The following is a 19,434-nucleotide window of genomic DNA, read 5'->3' as shown; positions in this document are numbered from 1 at the left end:
GGGAGGCTGGGTGCATCGGCGGGGGGGAGGGGAGGGGCGGGGTGGGGTCCCCCACCCGTGGTCACTCATGTCACCCACGTGCTGCCCCATCTGTCACGCAGGCTCAGCCATGTCCCGCGCGTCCAGACCTGCCTCCAGGTGAGCGGGGACAGGGTGGGGACAGGGTTGTCCCTCCCCTTGTGCCCACCCTCACCCCCTCTCTCCCCCTCCCCCCGCCGGGGCGCAGCTGGCCCCGAGGTCCCCAGGGACACCTGGAGCGGTCCCAGAACCTCCGGCACCCGCCGGGTGTCGCGGCGGGGCTGAGCATGGGGACAAGGGACATGGCGGAGTCTGTCATCGACCCCGACATGGTGGCCTTGTTCGACGAGTTCCTGGGGGAAAGGTAGTGCCCAGCGGGCAGGGGGCCTGTCCCCACATGTCCCTGTGTCCCCCACCTGCCCCCTGTGCCCCTGTCCCCCTGTCCCTGTGTCCATCCCCCCAGTGTGCCCCATCCCCATGTCCCCCATCCCCATGTCCCCATGTCCCCATGTCCCCATGCACCTGAGACAGGCCCTGACACACTCTCCATGTCCCTTGTCCCCATGTCCCCCACCTTCATGTGCCCATCACCCCTGTGTGCCCCATCCCCGTGTCCCCACGTCCCCCATCCCCACGTCCCTGTGATGCCCACATGTCCCCATGCACCTGGGACACCCCCTGTGCCCCCCTCCTAGTGTCCCCTGTCCCCACGTCCCTGTGATGCCCACATGTCCCCATGCACCTGGGACACGCCCTGTGCCCCCTCCTAGTGTCCCCTGTCCCCATGTCCCCCCATCCCCACGTCCCTGTGATGCCCACATGTCCCCATGCACCTGGGACACCCCCTGTGCCCCCTCCTAGTGTCCCCTGTCCCCACGTCCCCCATGCCCACGTCCCTGTGATGCCCACATGTCCCCATGCACCTGGGACACGCCCTGTGCCCCCTCCTAGTGTCCCCTGTCCCCACGTCCCCCATGCCCACGTCCCTGTGATGCCCACGTGTCCCCATGCACCTGAGACACCCCCTGTGCCCCCTCCTAGTGTCCCCTGTCCCCACGTCCCCCCATGCCCACGTCCCTGTGATGCCCACATGTCCCCATGCACCTGGGACACCCCCTGTGCCCCTTCCTAGTGTCCCCTGTCCCCACATCCCCCATCCCCATGTCCCTGTGATGCCCACATGTCCCCATGCACCTGGGACACCCCCTGTGCCCCCTCCTAGTGTCCCCTGTCCCCACGTCCCCGTGATGCCCACATGTCCCCATGCACCTGGGACACCCCCTGTGCCCCCTCCTAGTGTCCCCTGTCCCCACGTCCCTGTGATGCCCACATGTCCCCATGCACCTGGGACACCCCCTGTGCCCCCTCCTAGTGTCCCCTGTCCCCATGTCCCAGTGATGCCCACATGTCCCCATGCACCTGGAACACCCCCTGTGCCCCCTCCTAGTGTCCCCTGTCCCCACGTCCCCCATCCCCACGTCCCTGTGATGCCCACATGCCCCCATGCACCTGGAAGACACCCTGAGACCCCTTTCCCACGTCCCCTGTCCCCACGTCCTTGTGATGCCCCCACATCCCCACGTGTCCCCTCCCCGTGCCCCCACGTCCCCGTGTCCCCTGGCAGAGTTCTCGGAGGAGGTGACAGCGGCCTCGGCGGGCAGGCAGCCCCGGGCGCAGCCCTACCACTACATGGTGAGGGACACGGAGCAGAAGGGGCTCTGCCTGCACAACGGGCGCCTGGTGGCCACCAGCCTGCAGGGTGCCAACGCCGCCCAGGAAGGTGGGTGCCCTGGGTGGGGAAGGGGTGCCAACCCCACCCATGGGCGCTCCCACCCAGCCCACCCGTCTCCTTGTAGAACCCATCAGCGTGGTGCCCAACCAGCACCTGGAGCGCCAGCGCTGTCCCCTCATCGTGGGTATCCGTGGTGGCACCATGGCCCTCTCCTGTGGCACGGGCCCCGAGCCCCAGCTGAAGCTGGAGGTGAGCGTGGGGGGGGGTCACAGTGGGAGGTGGCCCAGGGTGGGGGGCACCCTGGGGTGGGGCAACTCAAGGTTGGTCAACTCAAGGCAGATGATCTAAGGTGGGGGCACCGTGGGGTGGAAGAAGACCCAGAGGTGGGTCAACCCAAGGTGGGGGCACCCTGGGGTGGTGGACATCCAGAGGTGGGTCAACCCAAGGTGGGAGCACCCTAGGGTGGTGGACATCCAGAGGTGGGTCAACCCAAGGTGGGAGCACCCTAGGGTGGTGGACATCCAGAGGTGGGTCAACCCAAGGTGGGAGCACCCTAGGGTGGTGGACATCCAGAGGTGGGTCAACCCAAGGTGGGAGCACCCTAGGGTGGTGGACATCCAGAGGTGGGTCAACCCAAGGTGGGGGGCACCCTGGGGGTGGTGGACATCCAGAGGTGGGTCAACCCAAGGTGGGGGCACCCTAGGGTGGTGGACATCCAGAGGTGGGTCAACCCAAGGTGGGGGCACCCTGGGGTGGTGGACATCCAGAGGTGGGTCAACCCAAGGTGGGAGCACTCTGGGGTGGTGGACATCCAGAGGTGGGTCAACCCAAGGTGGGGGCACTCTGGGGTGGTGGACATCCAGAGGTGGGTCAACCCAAGGTGGGAGCACCCTAGGGTGGTGGACATTCAGAGGTGGGTCAACCCAAGGTGGGGGCACCCTGGGGTGGTGGACATCCAGAGGTGGGTCAACCCAAAGTGGGAGCACCCTGGGGTGGTGGACATCCAGAGGTGGGTCAACCCAAGGTGGGGGCACCCTGGGGTGGTGGACATTCAGAGGTGGGTCAACCCAAGTTGGATGGGCCAAGGTGGGGGCATCCTGGGGTGGTGGGGATGCAGAAGTGGGTCAACCCAAGGTGGACAACCCAAGGTAGGGCACCCTGGGGTGGTGGACATCCAGAGGTGGGTCAACCCAAGGTGGGGGCACTCTGGGGTGGTGGACATCCAGAGGTGGGTCAACCCAAGGTGGGAGCACCCTAGGGTGGTGGACATCCAGAGGTGGGTCAACCCAAGGTGGGAGCACCCTAGGGTGGTGGACATCCAGAGGTGGGTCAACCCAAGGTGGGAGCACCCTGGGGTGGTGGACATTCAGAGGTGGGTCAGCCCAAGGTGGGGGCACCCTGGGGTGGTGGACATTCAGAGGTGGGTCAGCCCAAGGTGGAGGCACCCTGGGGTGGTGGACATCCAGAGGTGGGTCAACCCAAGGTGGGAGCACCCTAGGGTGGTGGACATTCAGAGGTGGGTCAACCCAAGGTGGGAGCACCCTAGGGTGGTGGACATTCAGAGGTGGGTCAGCCCAAGGTGGAGGCACCCTGAGGTGGTGGACATCCAGAGGTGGGTCAACCCAAGGTGGAGGCACCCTGGGGTGGTGGACATTCAGAGGTGGGTCAACCCAAGGTGGGAGCACCCTAGGGTGGTGGACATCCAGAGGTGGGTCAACCCAAGGTGGGGGCACCCTGGGGTGGTGGACATCCAGAGGTGGGTCAACCCAAGGTGGGGGCACCCTGGGGTGGTGGACATCCAGAGGTGGGTCAACCCAAGTTGGATGGGCCAAGGTGGGGGCATCCTGGGGTGGTGGGGATGCAGAAGTGGGTCAACCCAAGGTGGACAACCCAAAGTAGGGCACCCTGGGGTGGTGGACATCCAGAGGTGGGTCAACCCAAGTTGGATGAGCCAAGGTGGGAGCATCCTGGGGTGGTGGGGATGCAGAAGTGGGTCAACCCAAGGTGGACAACCCAAGGTAGGGCACCCTGAGGTGGTGGACATTCAGAGGTGGGTCAACCCAAGGTGGGGGCACCCTGGGGTGGTGGACATCCAGAGGTGGGTCAACCCAAGGTGGACAACCCAATGTGGGGAGGCATCCAGAGGTGGGTCATCTCAAGATGGGTCAACTGAAGGGTGAGCGACCCAAGGCAGTGGCACCCTAAGATGGTGTCATCCCAAAATGGTGCCACCCTGAGGTGGCATCACCTGAAGGTGAGGGTTCCCCAGGGTGGTGTCACATCATGATGGCATCACGTGGGGATGGTGGCTCCTGGAAATAGACCCAACTTGAGATGGTGGCACCTGGAGATGGGGGGTTCCCTGGGATGGTGGCACCCTGGGGTGGTGTCCAAGAGCCGACCCCCACCCATGGCAGGAGGTGGAGCTGCTGGACCTGTTCTTGCGGGGGGGCAGAGGCCACCCCCTACACCTTCTACAAGACCTTTGGTGGCTCCACGCACACTTTCGAGGCAGCCGCGTTCCCCGGGCTCTTCCTCAGCACCGCGCTGGGGCCGGGGGAGGAGCTGGCCCTGGCTGCCCCCCCCGCCGTCACCGCCTTCTACCTGCGCCGCAAGTGACCCCAGCACCCGTGGGGGGGGGGGGGGAGGGGGGCACCCGTGGGTGGGGGTCTCCTCCCCACCGTCGGTCCCCTGGGTGGGGGAATAAAGCGATGCTGCTTGCCTCAGCTTGTGGTGACTGGTTGGGGGGGGGGGGGACACACCGATGGGGGAGGGGGAGCAGGTTGGGACCCCGTGGGACAGAGGTGGGGCGGGAATGGCCAGGATCGGGCCCCGTGGGGCAGGATCAGATCGTGGAGGGGCAGAATCGGGCCCCGTGGGGCAGAATAATCTCGTGGAGGGGCAGGATCGGGCCCGTGGAGGGGCAGAATAGGGCCCCGTGGGGCAGAATAATCTCGTGGAGGGGCAGGATCAGGTCCTGTGGGGCGGGATAGGGGCAGGATTGGGCCCCGTGGGGCAGCATCAGGCTCCGTGGGGCAGGATCGGGTCCGTGGAGGGGCAGGATCGGGCCCCGTGGAGGGGCAGAATCGGGCCCCGTGGGGCAGGATCAGATCGTGGAGGGGCAGGATCAGGTCATGTGGGGCGGGATAGGGGCAGGATCGGGCCCCGTGGGGCAGCATCAGGCTCCGTGGGGCAGGATCGGGTCCGTGGAGGGGCAGGATCGGGCCCCGTGGGGCAGGATCAGATCGTGGAGGGGCAGGATCGGGTCCTGTGGGGCGGGATAGGGGCAGGATCGGGCCCCGTGGGGCAGCATCAGGCTCCGTGGGGCAAGATCGGGTCCGTGGAGGGGCAGGATGGTGTGGTGGAGGGGCAGGATCGGGCCCCGTGGGGCAGGATCTGTCCATGGGGGAACAGGATCAGGCCCATGGCAAAGCAGGATCGGGCCCGTGGAGGGGCAGAATCGGGCCCCGTGGGGCAGAATAATCTCGTGGAGGGGCAGGATCAGGTCCTGTGGGGCGGGATAGGGGCAGGATCGGGCCCCGTGGGGCAGCATCAGGCTCCATGGGGCAGGATCGGGTCCGTGGAGGGGCAGGATGGTGTGGTGGAGGGGCAGGATCGGGCCCCGTGGGGCAGGATCTGTCCATGGGGGAACAGGATCAGGCCCATGGCAAAGCAGGATCGGGCCCGTGGAGGGGCAGAATCGGGCCCCGTGGGGCAGAATAATCTCGTGGAGGGGCAGGATCAGGTCCTGTGGGGCGGGATAGGGGCAGGATCGGGCCCCGTGGGGCAGCATCAGGCTCCATGGGGCAGGACCGGGTCCGTGGAGGGGCAGAATCGGGCCCCGTGGGGCAGGATCAGGTCCTGTGGGGCAGGATCGGGCCCATGGAGGGCAGGATTGTGTGGTGGCGGGGCAGGATCGGGCCCCGTGGGGCAGGATCGGGCCCGGGCAGGAGGGGGGAGGGGGGCCCCACGCGCGGCCTGTTCCGCCCGGCGGGGGCGGGGCTGTGGGCGGGGCCTGCGCAGGACACGCCCCCCGCGGCGCGCCGGCAGGGCCGGTAAGGGGAGGGCGGCGGGGGGCGGGCGGGACCCCGGGGTGCCCGGGGGAGGGGGCCGTGGCCCGGGGGCGGGGGGGGCACCGGGTCCCCGGGGGTCCCCATGGCCCTCAGCGCTCCCCACGCCCCCCCCCGCCCCCGGAGGGGCCCTCAAGCTTTCAGGGTCCCCCCAAACCCCCCCTCGGGACCCCCCACCCCCGGGGGCTCCCCCGAACTCTTGGGGTCCCCCGTGGCTCCTGAGGGTCCCCCGCCGCCCCCGGGGAGCCCCCACATATCTCCGGATCCCCCCCGCTCACTTTGGGTTACCCCCAACCCTTGGAGACCCCCGCAACCCCCCCGCAACCCCCCCGTAAGCTTTGGGGGTCCCCCATAGCCCTTGGGGTCCCCCTCACACCCTTTGGGGATACCCCCCCCCCCCCAGAACCTCTCTGTAAACTTTTGGGCCCCACCCCCACCCCTCGGCGCCTCCCCCCCCCCCCCCCCTTGAACACCCCCAAAACCCCCTCCCAAACCTTTAGGTTCCCCCTCCCACTTTGGGGTCCCCCCCTTTGGGTCCCCCTCCTTCAAGGCCCCCCCTTAACCCCTTGGGGTCCCCCATAGACCCCCCCGAGTCCCCTTAGAAGCCTTTTGGGTCTCCCTCCACCCCTTGGGACCCGCCCCCCCGAGCCCCCCCATAACCCTTTGGGACCCCCTCCACCCCGTGGGACCCCCCCCCGAGTACATAACCCTTTGGGACCCCCCCCCCCCCGCATCCCTTGAGCCCCCCCCGAGCTCCTCCGTAGCCCTTTGGGCCCCCCCATCCCTTGGGACCCCCACGGAGCCCCCCCATAACCCTTTGCCCCCCCCCCCATCCCTTGGGACCCCCACCGAGCTCCCCCATCCCTTGGGACCACCCACCCCGAGCCCCCCCATAACCCTTTGGGCCCCCCTATCCCTTGGGACCACCCACCCCGAGCCCCCCCATAACCCTTTAGCCCCCCCCCCATCCCTTGGGACCCCCACGGAGCCCCCCCATAACCGTTTGGACCCCCCCATCCCTTGGGACCACCCACCCCGAGCCCCTCCATAACCCTTTGGGCCCCCTCATCCCTTGGGACCACCCACCCCCAGCCCCCCCATAACCCTTTGCCCCCCCCCCCCCCATCCCTTGGGACCCCCCACCGAGCTCCCCCATCCCTTGGGACCACCCACCCCCAGCCCCCCCATAACCCTTTGCCCCCCCCCCCCCCCATCCCTTGGGACCACCCACCCCTAGCTCCCCCATAACTCTTTGCCCCCCCCCCCATCCCTTGCCCCCCCCCCCCGAGCCCCCCCCCTAATCCTTTAGGGTCTTGGGACCCCCCCAGAGCCCCCTCATAACTGTTTGGGACCCCCCCCATCACTTAGCCCCCCCCCCAGCCCCCCCATAGCCCTTTGGGTCCCCCCCCAGCCCTTGACCCCACCCCAACCCCCCCCATAACCCTCGGGGACCCCCCCCCCCCTCTCCGTCCTGCCCCGGGCCCCCCTTTGGGGCATTTGGGGGGGGGGGGATAGGGTTTGGGGGCCCCCACCAGGGTGGCCACCCCACAGCACACAGGCAGCCCCCACTCTGGGGTGGACCCCCCGCATCAGCAGGGACCCCCCCCCCAAATACAGGCAGCGCCCACCGGGTGCAGCTCCCCTCCCCCACCTTTGTTTTGGTACCCCCGCCCCCCCCCCCTTTGATTTGGGGACCCCCCCTCCAATGCTGCAGGACACCCCACCCTTGGGTGCTGTCCCCCACTCGGGACAGGGGTGCTGGTGTGGAGGGGGGGGGGAAGACACCGTGACCCCCCACCCCACGGTGGTGGTGGCTTCTCTGATGGCTGCTATAGGGTTGTGCCCCGCTGCAGCCTACGGGGGTGGGGGGCGCGGGGTGGGGGGCGGGGTGGGGTGCAGCCCCCCAGCTGGGGTGGGGGGTGCCGGTGGGGTGTCCGTGTCCCCCCCCACCCCCCCCTCCCATCCCCCTTTCCTGCCCCGGCAGGGCCGGAAGCCGGCGGCGGTGACGCGGGTGACGTGGGGGCCGTGACGTGGGGGCTGTGGGGTGACGCGGGGGCCGGGACGGGGTGCGGGTGCTGGGTGCGGGTGCTGGGCCCCCACCCTGCCCCCCATCCCCTCCCTGCCCCCCGGCTCTCCTCCTCCTCCTGCCATCCCTGCTTCCTCCATCCCTCCCGCCTCCGCCTCTTCCTCCTTCCCTCCCTCCCGCCTCCCTCCCCTCCTTCCTCCCTCCTTCCTTCAGCCCTCCTCCCTCCCTTCCCCCCTTCTTCCTCCTTCCCTCCCTGCCCTCTTCCTCCCTCCTTCCTTATCCACCCTTCCTCCCTCCCTCCTCCCTCTCTCCATCCCTCTCTTCCTCCTTCCTTCCTCCCTCCTTCCTTCAGCCCTCCTCCCTCCCTTCCCCCCCCTTCTTCCTCCTTCCCTCCCTCCTCCCTCCTTCCTCCCTCCTTCCTTATCCATCCTTCCTCTCTCTTCCTTTCCTCCCTCCCTCCTTCCCTCTTGTCCTCCCTCCTTCCTTATCAGCCTTCCTCCTTCCTCCTTTCCTCCCTTCTTCCCTCTCTTCCTCCTTCCTCCCTCCTTCCTTATCATCCTTCCTCCCTCCTCCTTTCCTCCCTTCTTCCCTCTCTTCCTCCTTCCTCCCTCCTTCCTTACCATCCTTCCTCCCTCCTCCTTTCCTCTCTTCTTCCCTCTCTTCCTCCTTCCTCCCTCCTTCCTTATCCTTCCTCCCTCCTCCTTTCCTCCCTTCTTCCCTCTCTTCCTCCTTCCTTATCATCCTTCCTCCCTCCTCCTTTCCTCCCTTCTTCCTTCTCTTCCTCCTTCCTCCCTCCTTCCTTATCATCCTTCCTCCCTCCTCCTTTCCTCCCTTCTTCCCTCTCTTCCTCCTTCCTCCCTCCTTCCTTACCCATCCTTCCTCTCTCTTCCTTTCCTCCCTCCCTCCCTCCCTCCTCCCTCCCTCCCTCCCTCATTCCTCCTTTCATCCCTTCCTCCCTCCTTCCTCCACCACTTCCTCCCTCCATCCCTCCATCCTCCCACCTTCCTCCGGCCTTCCTCCCTCCCTCCACCCCCCCCCCCCCCCCCCGCTGCAGGGCCCCCCACCCACGACCCCTCTCCCCCCTGCTCCCCCCCACAGGGCCGACCCACGCCATGGCCGGCACAGCGGGCAGCGCGGGCAGCGCGGGCAGGACGGGCAGGACGGGCAGCTGCCGGTGCGCGGCGGGCAGGCAGCCGTAGCAGCGGGCACCGCGCCATGGAGCCGGCGGGCACCCCCACCCCCACCACCGCCACCCCGGGGGTCCTGGCGGCGCAGGACGCCATCATCTTCTCAGGGGCAGGTGCCCAAGGGGTGACCCCCCCCGCCGTGGCACCCGCCGTGGCACCCGCCGTGGCACCCGGTGGCACCGACGTCTTCTGGGCCAGCCTGGTGCGAGCCCAGCTGTGCGTCTGGGAGCTGCAGGGAGCCATCGAGGCGCAGCCCGACGGGGACCGAGCGCCGTGGGACATCAGCCACCACGGCCACGGGGCCACGGCGCGGAGCGACTCGCACCAGCGGCACGGGCCTGGGTGGGCGGGAGAGAGCGTCTCGCACCGGCACGTGCCCATGGGTGGGAGCATCTTCCACGAGCACCAAGGCCACAGAGCCACGTACGACAGCATCTTCCACATGTCCACGGGTGGGAGCAGCTCAGAAGAGCACCATGGCCACGTGCCCACGGATGGGACCATCTCACCCAAGTCTGTGCCCACGGTGGAAAGCATCTTCCATGAGCACCAAGGCCACGGATCCACAGACAAGAGCATCTTCCCTGTGTCCACGGGTGGGAGCAGCTCACCCAAGTCCATGGCCACGGATGACAGCATCTTCCACGAGCACCAAGGCCACAGAGCCACGTACGACAGCATCTTCCACATGTCCATGGGTGGGAGCAGCTCACAAAAGCTCCATGCCCACGTGCCCACAGATGGGACCATCTCACCCAAGTCCATGGCCACGGATGACAGCATCTTCCATGAGGACCAAGGCCACAGAGCCACGTACGACAGTATCTTCCACATGTCCAGGGGTGGGAGCAGCTCAGAAGAGCACCATGGCCACGTACCCACAGATGGGACCATCTCACCCAAGTCCATGGCCACGGAGGGGAGCATCTTCCACAAGCACCAAGGCCACGGATCCACAGACAAGAGCATCTTCCCTGTGTCCACGGGTGGGAGCAGCTCAGAAGAGCACCGTGGCCATGTGCCCACAGATGGGACCATCTCACCCAAGTCCGTGGCCACGGAGGGGAGCATCTTCCATGAGGACCAAGGCCACAGAGCCACGTATGACAGCATCTTCCAGATGTCCATGGGTGGGAGCAGCTCACAAGAGCTCCATGCCCACGTGCCCACAGATGTGTCCATCTCACCCAAGTCTGTGCCCACGGTGGAAAGCATCTTCCATGAGCACCAAGGCCACGGATCCACAGACAAGAGCATCTTCCCTGTGTCCACGGGTGGGAGCAGCTCACAACAGCACCATGGCCACGTGCCCACAGATGGGACCATCTCACCCAAGTCCGTGGCCACGGATGACAGCATCTTCTACGAGCACCAGGGCTGTGGATTCACCTATGAGAGCATCTCACATGTGTCCATGGGTGGGAGGATCTCTGATGAGCACCGTGGCCACGTGCCCATAGATAGGAGCATCTCACCCAGATCCGTGCCCGCTGTTGGGAGCGTGTCCCCCATGTCCATGCCCATGGATGAAGCCATCTCACAGGAGCACGTGCCAACAGATGGCACCATCTTGCCCAAGTGCACACCCACAGATGGGACCAACTTAGCCAAGTCCGTGCCCACAGATGGGAGCATCTTGCATGAGCATGTGCCAAAGGATGGGGCCATCCCAATCCAGTCCATGACTGTGGATGGGACCATCTCACCCATGTCTGTGCTCACGGATGGGACCACCTCACCCAAGACCATGACCATGGATGGGGCCACCTCACTCAAGACCATGACCATGGATGGGACCACCTCACCCAAGACCATGACCATGGATGGGGCCACCTCACTCAAGACCATGACCATGGATGGGACCAACTCACCCAAGACCATGACCATAGATGGGACCAACTCACTCAAGACCATGACCATGGATGGGGCCACCTCACTCAAGACCATGACCATGGATGGGACCAACTCACCCAAGACCATGACCATGGACGGGACCATCTTGCCCCAGGCCACGACCATGGATGGCACCACCTCACCCAAGACCATGACCGTGGATGGGACCACCTTGCCCAGGGCCGTGACCATGGATGGCACCACGTCACTCAAGACCATGACCATGGATGGGGCCACCTCAGCCAAGACCATGACCATGGATAGGAGCATCTCGCCCAAGGCCGTGACCATAGATGGGGCCACCTCGCCCAAGGCCGTGACCATGGATGGGGCCACCTCGCCCAAGGCCGTGACCATGGATGGGGCCACCTTGCCCAAGGCCGTGACCATGGATGGGGCCACCTCGCCCAAAACCATGACCATGGGTGGCACCACCTCGCCCAAGTTCAAGCTGACGGATGGGACCACCTCCCCCGAGCGCCAGGACCCTGAATGCAGCGGAGAGGAAGAGGAGGAGGAGGAGGAGGAGGAGGATGAAGACCACGATGGCTGCTCCTCCCGGGAGGAAGACGCCGAGGAAGAGGAGGACCTGGAGGAGGAGGAGGAGCCCCACTTCCACACCAACCCCCTCTTCCAGAGCCGGGGGCTGGCACCCATGGGTGCCCGGCGGGTGCCCCTCTACCGGCCCCACAGCGCCGCGCTGCAGCCGCTGCTCATCACCGAGGGGGACATCCCGGGGGGGGGCCAGGGGTGCCCCCCCCCCCACCCGCACCCCCCCACCCCTTGGGTGCCACCCAGCAGGGGGGGCCGCCAGCCGCGACGTGGAGCAAGGTGAGTGTGGGGACCCCTCCCCCCCCCCCGCCTTGGGGGTTGTTTATTTTGGGGTGGGGGGCACTGATGCTGATGGGGACACCCCCCCCCCCCGCTGTGTCTTCTCCCCCCCCAGGACCCCCCCGGCCCCCAGACCTGGTGCTCTCCGACCCCCCGCATCTGCCCCCCGGAGCTGGGGGTCCCCCCAGCCCCCTAGAGCTGCAGCCAGAACAGGGGCACCTCTGGGGGGGCCCCCCCGGACCCCCGACCCCTCTGGAGCTTACCCCAGGGGGGGGTGACCGGGACCCCCCCCAGCCCTGGTGACCCCCCAGGTGTGACCCCAGGAGGGGGAGACCAGGATTTGCCCCTCCCCAGGCCCCCGACCCCCCCAAAGCCACCCCTGGGAGGGGGGGTACCAGCCCCCCGCGAGGCCCCCACCCCCCCCAGATTTGCCCCAGGGAGGGGGGTACCAGCCCCCCGCAAGCCCCCCAGATTTGCCCCCAAAAGCGGGGTACCAGCCACCCGCCAAGCCCTTGCCCCCCCCTGCTTTGCCCCAGGGGGGGTGGTACCAGAAACCCCCACCCTCCCTATATGAGCCCATGGCAGGGGGGTACAAGCCCCCCCCCAGCCTCCAACCCACCCCCAGCCCCCCCTGTCAGCCCATGGCAGGGGGGGTACAAGCCCCCCCCCAACCTCCAACCCACCCCCAGCCCCCCCTGTCAGCCCATGGCAGGGGGGTACAAGCCCCCCCCCAACCTCCAACCCACCCCCAGCCTCCTCTGTCAGCCCATGGCAGGGGGGTACAAGCCCCAACCCAGCCTGCAGCCCCCCCCCAGCCCCCCATATCAGCCCATGGCAGGGGGGTACAAGCCCCCCCCCAGCCTGCAGCCCCCCCCCAGCCCCCCCTGTCAGCCCATGGCAGGGGGGTACAAGCCCCCCCCCACCCCCCTGACACCCCTAAATGTCCCCCAGCCCCCCCCCTCCCCCCCACCCCCCCCACATAACCCCCAGGGAGGGGGGGTACCAGCCCCCCACCAGCTCCTTGCCCCCCCGGGATGACCCCCAGCCCCCCTCCCCCCCCTCCTCCCTGCCACCGCGGGGTCCCCCAGGGGCAGGGGTTGTTGGGGGGGGCCGGGGGGGGGCCCCCCATGCCGGGACACGGCTGTGCCTGGCTGCCGGCGGCCCCGGGTGCTCCCTGCCCGGGGGGGGAGGTGGTGCAGGGCCCCCCCCCAGGCACCCCGCCACTGCGCCCCGCCACGGAGCAGCGGCCCCCCGAGCCGGGCGAGGAGCCCCCACCGGACCCCCCCGCCAGCACCCACGGGTGAGGGACGCGGCGCCAGCACCCCCGGTCCCACGTGGGCCCCCCCCCTTCCTTCCGTGTCCCCCCCCCCCAGACCCCGTCCCTAAGCTCTGTCTGTCCCCCCCGGACCCCCCCTCTGTCCATCTGACACCCCCAAACCTGTCCCAGACCCCTGTGCCCCCCCCCCCGACACCTGTCCGTGCCCCCTGACCCCCGTCTGTCACCCCCCCCCCATCCGTGCCCCCCTCTCCCCATCTGCCCCCCCCCAGCCCCCCGTCCACCTGCCCCCCAGGCTTCTGTCTGTCTGTCCTGCCCCCAGCCCCCCATTCCCCCGCTGCAGCCCCCCCAGCCCCCCCCCCCAAGTCCCCCCCACCCCTCCCCCAGCCATACCAGCCAGCAGGGCAGGGTTAAGGGGATCCCCCCCCCAACCCCTGTCTGACCCCCCCATCCCCTGTCTGTTCTGTCTGTCTGACCCCCCCATCCCCCCCTTCGCCCCCCCCATCCCCCCCCTTCGCCCCCTCCACCCCTCAGCCCCTCCAGCCCCCCCCCCCATTCTCCCACAGCCATACCAGCCGGTGGGGCAGGGTTAAGGGGACCCCCTGTCCCCTGCGTTGCCCAACCTGCTCCGTGCCCCCCCCCAGGTGCCCGCCGGGGGGGTCAGCGGTGACACCGGGGCTGGCAAACGGGGGACAGGGACGGCGGGGGGAGGCGCAGCGTCTGGCCACCCGCCTCTTCCACCTCGATGGCTTCAAGAAGTCCCAGGTGGCTGCATTCCTCCGCAAGAAGTAAGGATGGGGGGAGGGGGGGGGACACACACCCCGTTTGGGGGGTTCTCTGGGGTTGGAGACCCCTCCCCCCAAGCTTGTGTCCCCCCCCCCAGCAATGATTTCAGCGCGATGGTGGCCCAGGAGTACCTCGACTTCTTCCAGTTTGATGGCCAGACGCTGGACCAGGCGCTCAGGTAGTGATGGGAGGGGGCTTTTGGGGGGGGGGAGGGGGTGTGCAAAGGTACCCCCCAAACTGTTAGCATGGCTAGGATCGGGGAGGGGGGAGATGGGGCTGTTAGAGGTGGGGGGAGGAGAGATTTGGGGTGGTTTGGGGGCTCTTGGGATCCATGGGGGCAGATTTGGAGTCTGGGGGGGCCGGTTTGGGGGCCAGGGGGGCAGATTTGGGGTCGAGGGGGCAGATTTGGGGGCTGGGGGGGCAGGTTTGGGGTGATGGAGCATCCAGGGGGGCAGATTTGGGGTCGAGGGGGCAGATTTGGGGTCGGGGAGGGGCAGATTTGGGGTGATGGGGCATCCAGGGGGGTAGATTTGGGGTCGAGGGGGCAGATTTGGGGTCTGGGGGGGCAGATTTGGGGTGATGTGGGATCCAGGGGGGCAGATTTGGGGTCTGGGGGGGGCAGATTTGGGGTGATGGGGGATCCAGGGGGGCAGATTTGGGGTCTGGAGGGCGCAGATTTGGGGTGATGGGGGATCCAGGGGGGCAGATTTGGGGTCTGGGGGGGGCAGAGTTGGGGTGATGGGGGATCCAGGGGGGCAGATTTGGGGTCTGGAGGGCGCAGATTTGGGGTGATGGGGGATCCAGGGGGCAAGATTTGGGGTGTTTGGGGGTCTGGGGGGGCAGATTTGGGGTGATGGGGGGGTACATTTGGGGTGGTGGAGCATCCAGGGGGGCAGATTTGGGGTTGAGGGGGCAGATTTGGGGTGATGTGGGATCCAGGGGGGCAGATTTGGGGTGTTTGGGGGTCTGGGGGGGCAGATTTGGGGGGGTCTCATCCTCCCTTGGGGTCCAGGAGGGTAATTTTGGGGTCTGTTGGGGTCTGGGGGGGGGGGGGGGGATTTGGACTCTTCTGGGGTGCAGGGAGGTGAGGAAGGGGTACATTCGGGATCTGGGGCAGGGGGTAGCCACCATCCAGCGGGGTCCTGGGTGGGGGTTGGGTGTTTTGGGGGGGGGGTCCCGCTGCCATCGCGGGGGGGGCCCCCCCAGGTCCTTCCTGCAGGCGCTGGTGCTGACGGGCGAGACGCAGGAGCGCGAGCGCATCCTCGGCCACTTCTCCCGGCGTTACCATCACTGCAACCCCGGCGCCTTCCCCTCCCCGGGTGAGACCCTGCCAGGGGTGGGGGAGCACCTCCCGCCCCCCCCCAGACCCCCCCCTCACACCCCCCACCCCCCCCCGCCTCAATCGTCATCCCTCCCCCCCCCCCCCGTGCCTCAGTTTCCCCACACATCACCCGTGCCCTCCCAGCGCTACGCAGCACCCCCAGCTGCACCCACTGGGGTTCACGGTGATGGGTGTCCCTACCTGGGGGGGGGGGGGTACCCCCACCCTGACCCCCCCACGCCCCCCCCAGACGCTGTGCACTCCCTGACATGTGCCATCATGCTGCTGAACACCGACCTCCACGGGCAGGTGAGGAAAGGGGGAGACCCCCCCCTGCCCCCCACATTCACACCCTGCACTTTTAGGGTGCTTTTTTTTTTTTGGGGGGGGGGGGGGGCTATGCAAAACTTGGGGGGCGGGGGGGCACCCACCCACCCGCCGCGCACCCGCAGCGCCTCGGCCGTGCCATGACCAGCGCCGAATTCGTGGCCAACCTGAGCGGGATGATGGATGGGCAGGATTTTCCCAGGGAGCAGCTGAAGGTATTTTGGAAAAGGGGGTGGGGGGTGGGGGGGGTGTCTGTGAGGCCGGATGGGGGGGGGGGCACCCCCCTGGACCCCCCCCAACCCCCACGTTCTCCCCCTATAGGCTCTATATGGCTCTATCCGCAGCGAGAAGCTGGCGTGGGCAGCGTGAGTATGGGGTTGGGGGGGGGGGGGATATGGGGGGGGGTGCATCCTGTGATGCTGAGCACCCCGTAGGGATGATGATGAGGAGGAGGAGGAAGAAGAGGCAGGTGGGGGGGGCAGCATGGCCCCCCCTGACCGTAAGAAGAGCAACCCCTTCCTGGAGCTGCCGGGGGGGGCCGGGGCTGTCACCTACCGCCGGGGCTGGCTGGCCAGGAAGGTGCTGGCTGAGGCTGATGGCAAAAAAAGTGAGTGGGGGGGCTGGGGGGGGGGACAGGGGTCCTGGGGGGCAGGTTGGGGGGGGGTTGAGGGGTCCTGGGGGCAGGTCTGGGGGGTCCTGGGGGGCAGATATAGGGGGTTTGAGGGGTCCTGGGGGCAGGTTTGGGGGGTCCTGGGGGGCCGATATGGGGGGGTTGAGGGGTCCTGGGGGGCAGATATGGGGGGGGGTTGAGGGCAGACAGGGGGATTGAGGGGTCCTGGGGGCAGGTTTGGAGGGGGGTTTGAGGGGTCCTGGGGGCAGGTCTGGGGGGTCCTGGGGGGCAGATATGGGGGGGGTTGAGGGCAGACAGGGGGGTTGAGGGGTCCTGGGGGCAGGTCTGGGGGGTCCTGGGGGGCAGATATGGGGGGGGGTTGAGGGCAGACAGGGGGGTTGAGGGGTCCTGGGGGCAGGTTTGGGGGGTCCTGGGGGGCAGATATGGGGGGGTTGAGGGGTCCTGGGGGCAGGTCTGGGGGGTCCTGGGGGGCAGATATGGGGGGGGTTTGAGGGCAGACAGGGGGGTTGAGGGGTCCTGGGGGCAGGTTTGGAGGGGGGTTTGAGGGGTCCTGGGGGCAGGTCTGGGGGGTCCTGGGGGGCAGATATGGGGGGGGTTGAGGGCAGACAGGGGGGTTGAGGGGTCCTGGGGGCAGGTCTGGGGGGTCCTGGGGGGCAGATATGGGGGGGGGTTGAGGGCAGACAGGGGGGTTGAGGGGTCCTGGGGGCAGGTTTGGGGGGTCCTGGGGGGCAGATATGGGGGGGTTGAGGGGTCCTGGGGGCAGGTCTGGGGGGGTCCTGGGGGGCAGATATGGGGGGGGTTTGAGGGCAGACAGGGGGGTTGAGGGGTCCTGGGGGCAGGTCTGGGGGGTCCTGGGGGGCAGATATGGGGGGGTTGAGGGGTCCTGGGGGCAGGTTTGGGGGGGGGTTGAGGGGTCCTGGGGGCAGGTCCGGGGGGGTTGGGACAGAGTTGGGTCTGATGGGGGGTGGGGCAGGTTTGGGGTTTCTCAGCATCTGGGGGGGGGGGGGGGGGGCACATCTGGGGTCAGTTGGGGCTGGGGGGGGGCGGGCAGAGAGATGTGGGGCTTTTGGGGGTCTGGGGGGGACACACATACAATACCAGAGTCTATTGGAGCTGGGGGTGGGGGTGGGGGTTTGTCTCATCTTTGGGGAGGGGTATCTGTTGGGGTCCAACCGTGCCCCCCAACTTCTCCCCCCCCCAGCGCCATGGGGCAGACGAGGCTGGAAACCCTTCCAGGCCGTGCTCAAAGGGACCGTCCTCTATTTCCTCAAAGCCGGGGGGGGGGCGGGGGTCCCCCGCCGCCCCCCCGAGCCGGGACCCTCCCCCAGCCCCCAGGAGGAGGAAGGCCCCGAGGCCGAGGAGCCTTTGGGGGTCCACCACGCCCTGGCCGAGCGCGCCAGCAAATACACCAAGCGCCCCAACGTCTTCCGCCTGCAGACGGCCGACTGGCGCGTCTTCCTCTTCCAAGCCCCGTGAGTGCCCCCCCGGGGTGGGGGATGGGGGGGATGGAGGTGCCCCCCGCCCCCCCCACCCTTGACCTCCCCTGTCCGCGGCAGGACGCCGGAGGAGATGTCCTCCTGGATCTCCCGCATCAACTTGGTGGCCGCCCTCTTCTCCTCGCCCCCCTTCCCCGCCGCCGTCGGTTCCCAGCGCCGCTTCGTCCGCCCCATCCTCCCCGCCGCCCCCAGCCGCAGCCCCCCGGTGAGCCCCCGCCGCCGGGGTTCAGTGGGTGGGGAATGCACCCGTGGGTGCCCACCATCACCCGACCCAACCTTCTCCATCCCCTCCCCCCACCCCGGGCAGGAGGAGCAGCACCGCTCCCACGAGATGTGGATGGAGCGGGTGGCCCAGGAGCTCTTCGAGCATCAGCGCAACCTCCCCGAGAAGCGGGGCCGCGCCCGCGACCTGGACGAGTACCGCCTGAAGAAGGAGTATCTCCTCTATGAGGTGGGGCGGGTGAATTGCTCGTTAGTTTAATTATAGGGGACATCCAGGGACATGGGGATGTCCCCGCGGTGGTGGCTCATCTCCATCCTTACCTTCCCCATGGGAGAGATGCTGCTACGGGACATGGGGGGGACACAGGGGTCACCAGGGACATCCTCATGGTGGTGGCTCATCTCCATCCTTACCTTCCCCATGGAAGAGATGCTGCTACGGGACATGGGGGGGACACAGGGGTCACCAGGGACATCCCCATGGTGGTGGCTCATCTCCATCCTTACCTTCCCCATGGGAGAGATGCTGCTACGGGACATGGGGGGGGACACAGGGGTCACCAGGGACATCCCCATGGTGGTGGCTCATCTCTATCCTTACCTTCCCCATGGGAGAGATGACACTGTGACAGGGGGGACCTTGGAGACACCAGGAACATCCCCATGGTGGTGTCTCATCTCCGTCCTTACCTTCCCCATGGGAGAGATGCTGCTATGGGACATAGGGGACACTGGGGACACCGGGGATGTCCCCATGGTGGTGGCTCATCTCCATCCTTACCTTCCCCATGGGAGAGATGCTGCTATGGGACATGGGGGACACTGGGGACACCGGGGATGTCCCCATGGTGGTGGCTCAGCTCCATCCTTACCTTCCCTGTGGAAGAAACACCACTATGGGACACTGGGGACACCAGGGATGTCCCCATGGTGGTGGCTCAGCTCCATCCTTACCTTCCCCATGGGAGAGATGCTGCTATGGGATGTGGGGAACACTGGGGACACCGGGGATGTCCCCATGGTGGTGGTTCATCACCATCCTTATCTTCCCTGTGGAAGAAACACCACTATGGGACATGGGGGACACTGGGGACATCCCCACGGTGGTGGCTCGCCTCCATCCTTACCTTCCCCACGGAAGTGGTGCCACTATGGGACATGGGGGACACCGGGGATGTCCCCACGGTGGTGGCTCACCTCCATCCCTCCCCTCCCCACGGCAGCGCCGCCGCTACGAGACCTACGTGCAGGTGCTGGAGACGTGGATCAGCGCCGGCGCCCAGGACCTGGAGGGCTGGGAAGCCCAAGCGGGGCCGGTGGTGGCCCCCCCAGACCCCCCCACCCTGACCAAAGCCCACTCCAGCCCCTCGCTGGTCCCCGAGCCCCCCCGTTGTCCCCACCATCCGCGTCAAGAGGAACATCTCCGAGCGCCGGACTGTGAGGAAGATCGTCCCCAAGCGCAAGAACCTGCTGTGACAAATTGGGGGGGGGGGACGACGACGACACACACGGGGACCCCGGTACGAGGTTCCTTCGGGCACCGCCAGGATTGAGCCAACCTGGGGGGCCGGGGGGCTTGGGAATAACAATGGGGAAACTCAGGGAGACACCCCCCCCC

General features: G+C 67.8%; 3 protein-coding genes across 8 annotated transcripts; all 3 read left to right on the top strand.

Annotated features, from left to right (window-relative positions):
- The first annotated feature begins 86 nt into the window (after positions 1-86).
- Positions 87-4,384, top strand: LOC121099283 (interleukin-36 receptor antagonist protein-like). Its single transcript, XM_040618036.1, is given in 6 exon segments — positions 87-138; positions 227-387; positions 1,643-1,798; positions 1,875-1,999; positions 4,168-4,191; positions 4,193-4,384. Coding segments are annotated over 6 exon segments (672 nt in total). The 5' UTR covers positions 87-109; the 3' UTR covers positions 4,370-4,384.
- A 4,515-nt stretch (positions 4,385-8,899) lies between these two features.
- On the top strand, positions 8,900-12,399 carry LOC121099336 (mucin-17-like). Of its 6 annotated transcripts, none has more exons than XM_040618169.1 (4): positions 8,900-9,546; positions 9,649-9,731; positions 9,774-11,757; positions 11,873-12,399. In XM_040618169.1, the coding sequence occupies exons 1-4, from the start codon at positions 9,062-9,064 to the stop codon at positions 12,033-12,035; spliced, it is 2,715 nt and encodes a 904-aa protein (XP_040474103.1). In that variant the 5' UTR covers positions 8,900-9,061; the 3' UTR covers positions 12,036-12,399. The 6 variants fall into 6 exon arrangements, with proteins under 6 accessions (XP_040474103.1, XP_040474104.1, XP_040474102.1 ...); XM_040618171.1 differs by having other exon boundaries at positions 8,901-9,546; positions 9,649-10,019; positions 10,350-11,757; XM_040618167.1 differs by having other exon boundaries at positions 8,901-9,546; positions 9,649-10,019; positions 10,062-11,757.
- A 458-nt stretch (positions 12,400-12,857) lies between these two features.
- Positions 12,858-19,434, top strand: LOC121099338 (PH and SEC7 domain-containing protein 4-like). The gene is given in 13 exon segments (XM_040618172.1): positions 12,858-13,057; positions 13,678-13,821; positions 13,917-13,997; positions 15,026-15,138; positions 15,391-15,449; positions 15,593-15,682; positions 15,789-15,832; positions 15,902-16,074; positions 17,300-17,570; positions 17,655-17,799; positions 17,902-18,045; positions 19,040-19,201; positions 19,203-19,434. Coding segments are annotated over 13 exon segments (1,689 nt in total). The 5' UTR covers positions 12,858-12,884; the 3' UTR covers positions 19,293-19,434.

Source organism: Falco naumanni, chromosome 19 (genome assembly GCF_017639655.2).
Source record: "Falco naumanni isolate bFalNau1 chromosome 19, bFalNau1.pat, whole genome shotgun sequence".
Classification (NCBI taxonomy): domain Eukaryota; kingdom Metazoa; phylum Chordata; class Aves; order Falconiformes; family Falconidae; genus Falco; species Falco naumanni.
This window is presented reverse-complemented; position numbering and strand designations above follow the sequence as displayed.

Coding starts and splice junctions, on each gene's coding strand:
- LOC121099336 (XM_040618166.1), top strand. CDS start 9,062: ATGGAGCCGGCGGGCACCCCCACCCCCACCACCGCCACCCCGGGGGTC. Junction 9,547..9,648: donor GATGGGACCATCTCACCCAA/GTCTGTGCCCAC, acceptor CAGCTCACCCAA/GTCCATGGCCACGGATGACA. Junction 11,758..11,872: donor CAGCCGCGACGTGGAGCAAG/GTGAGTGTGGGG, acceptor CTCCCCCCCCAG/GACCCCCCCGGCCCCCAGAC.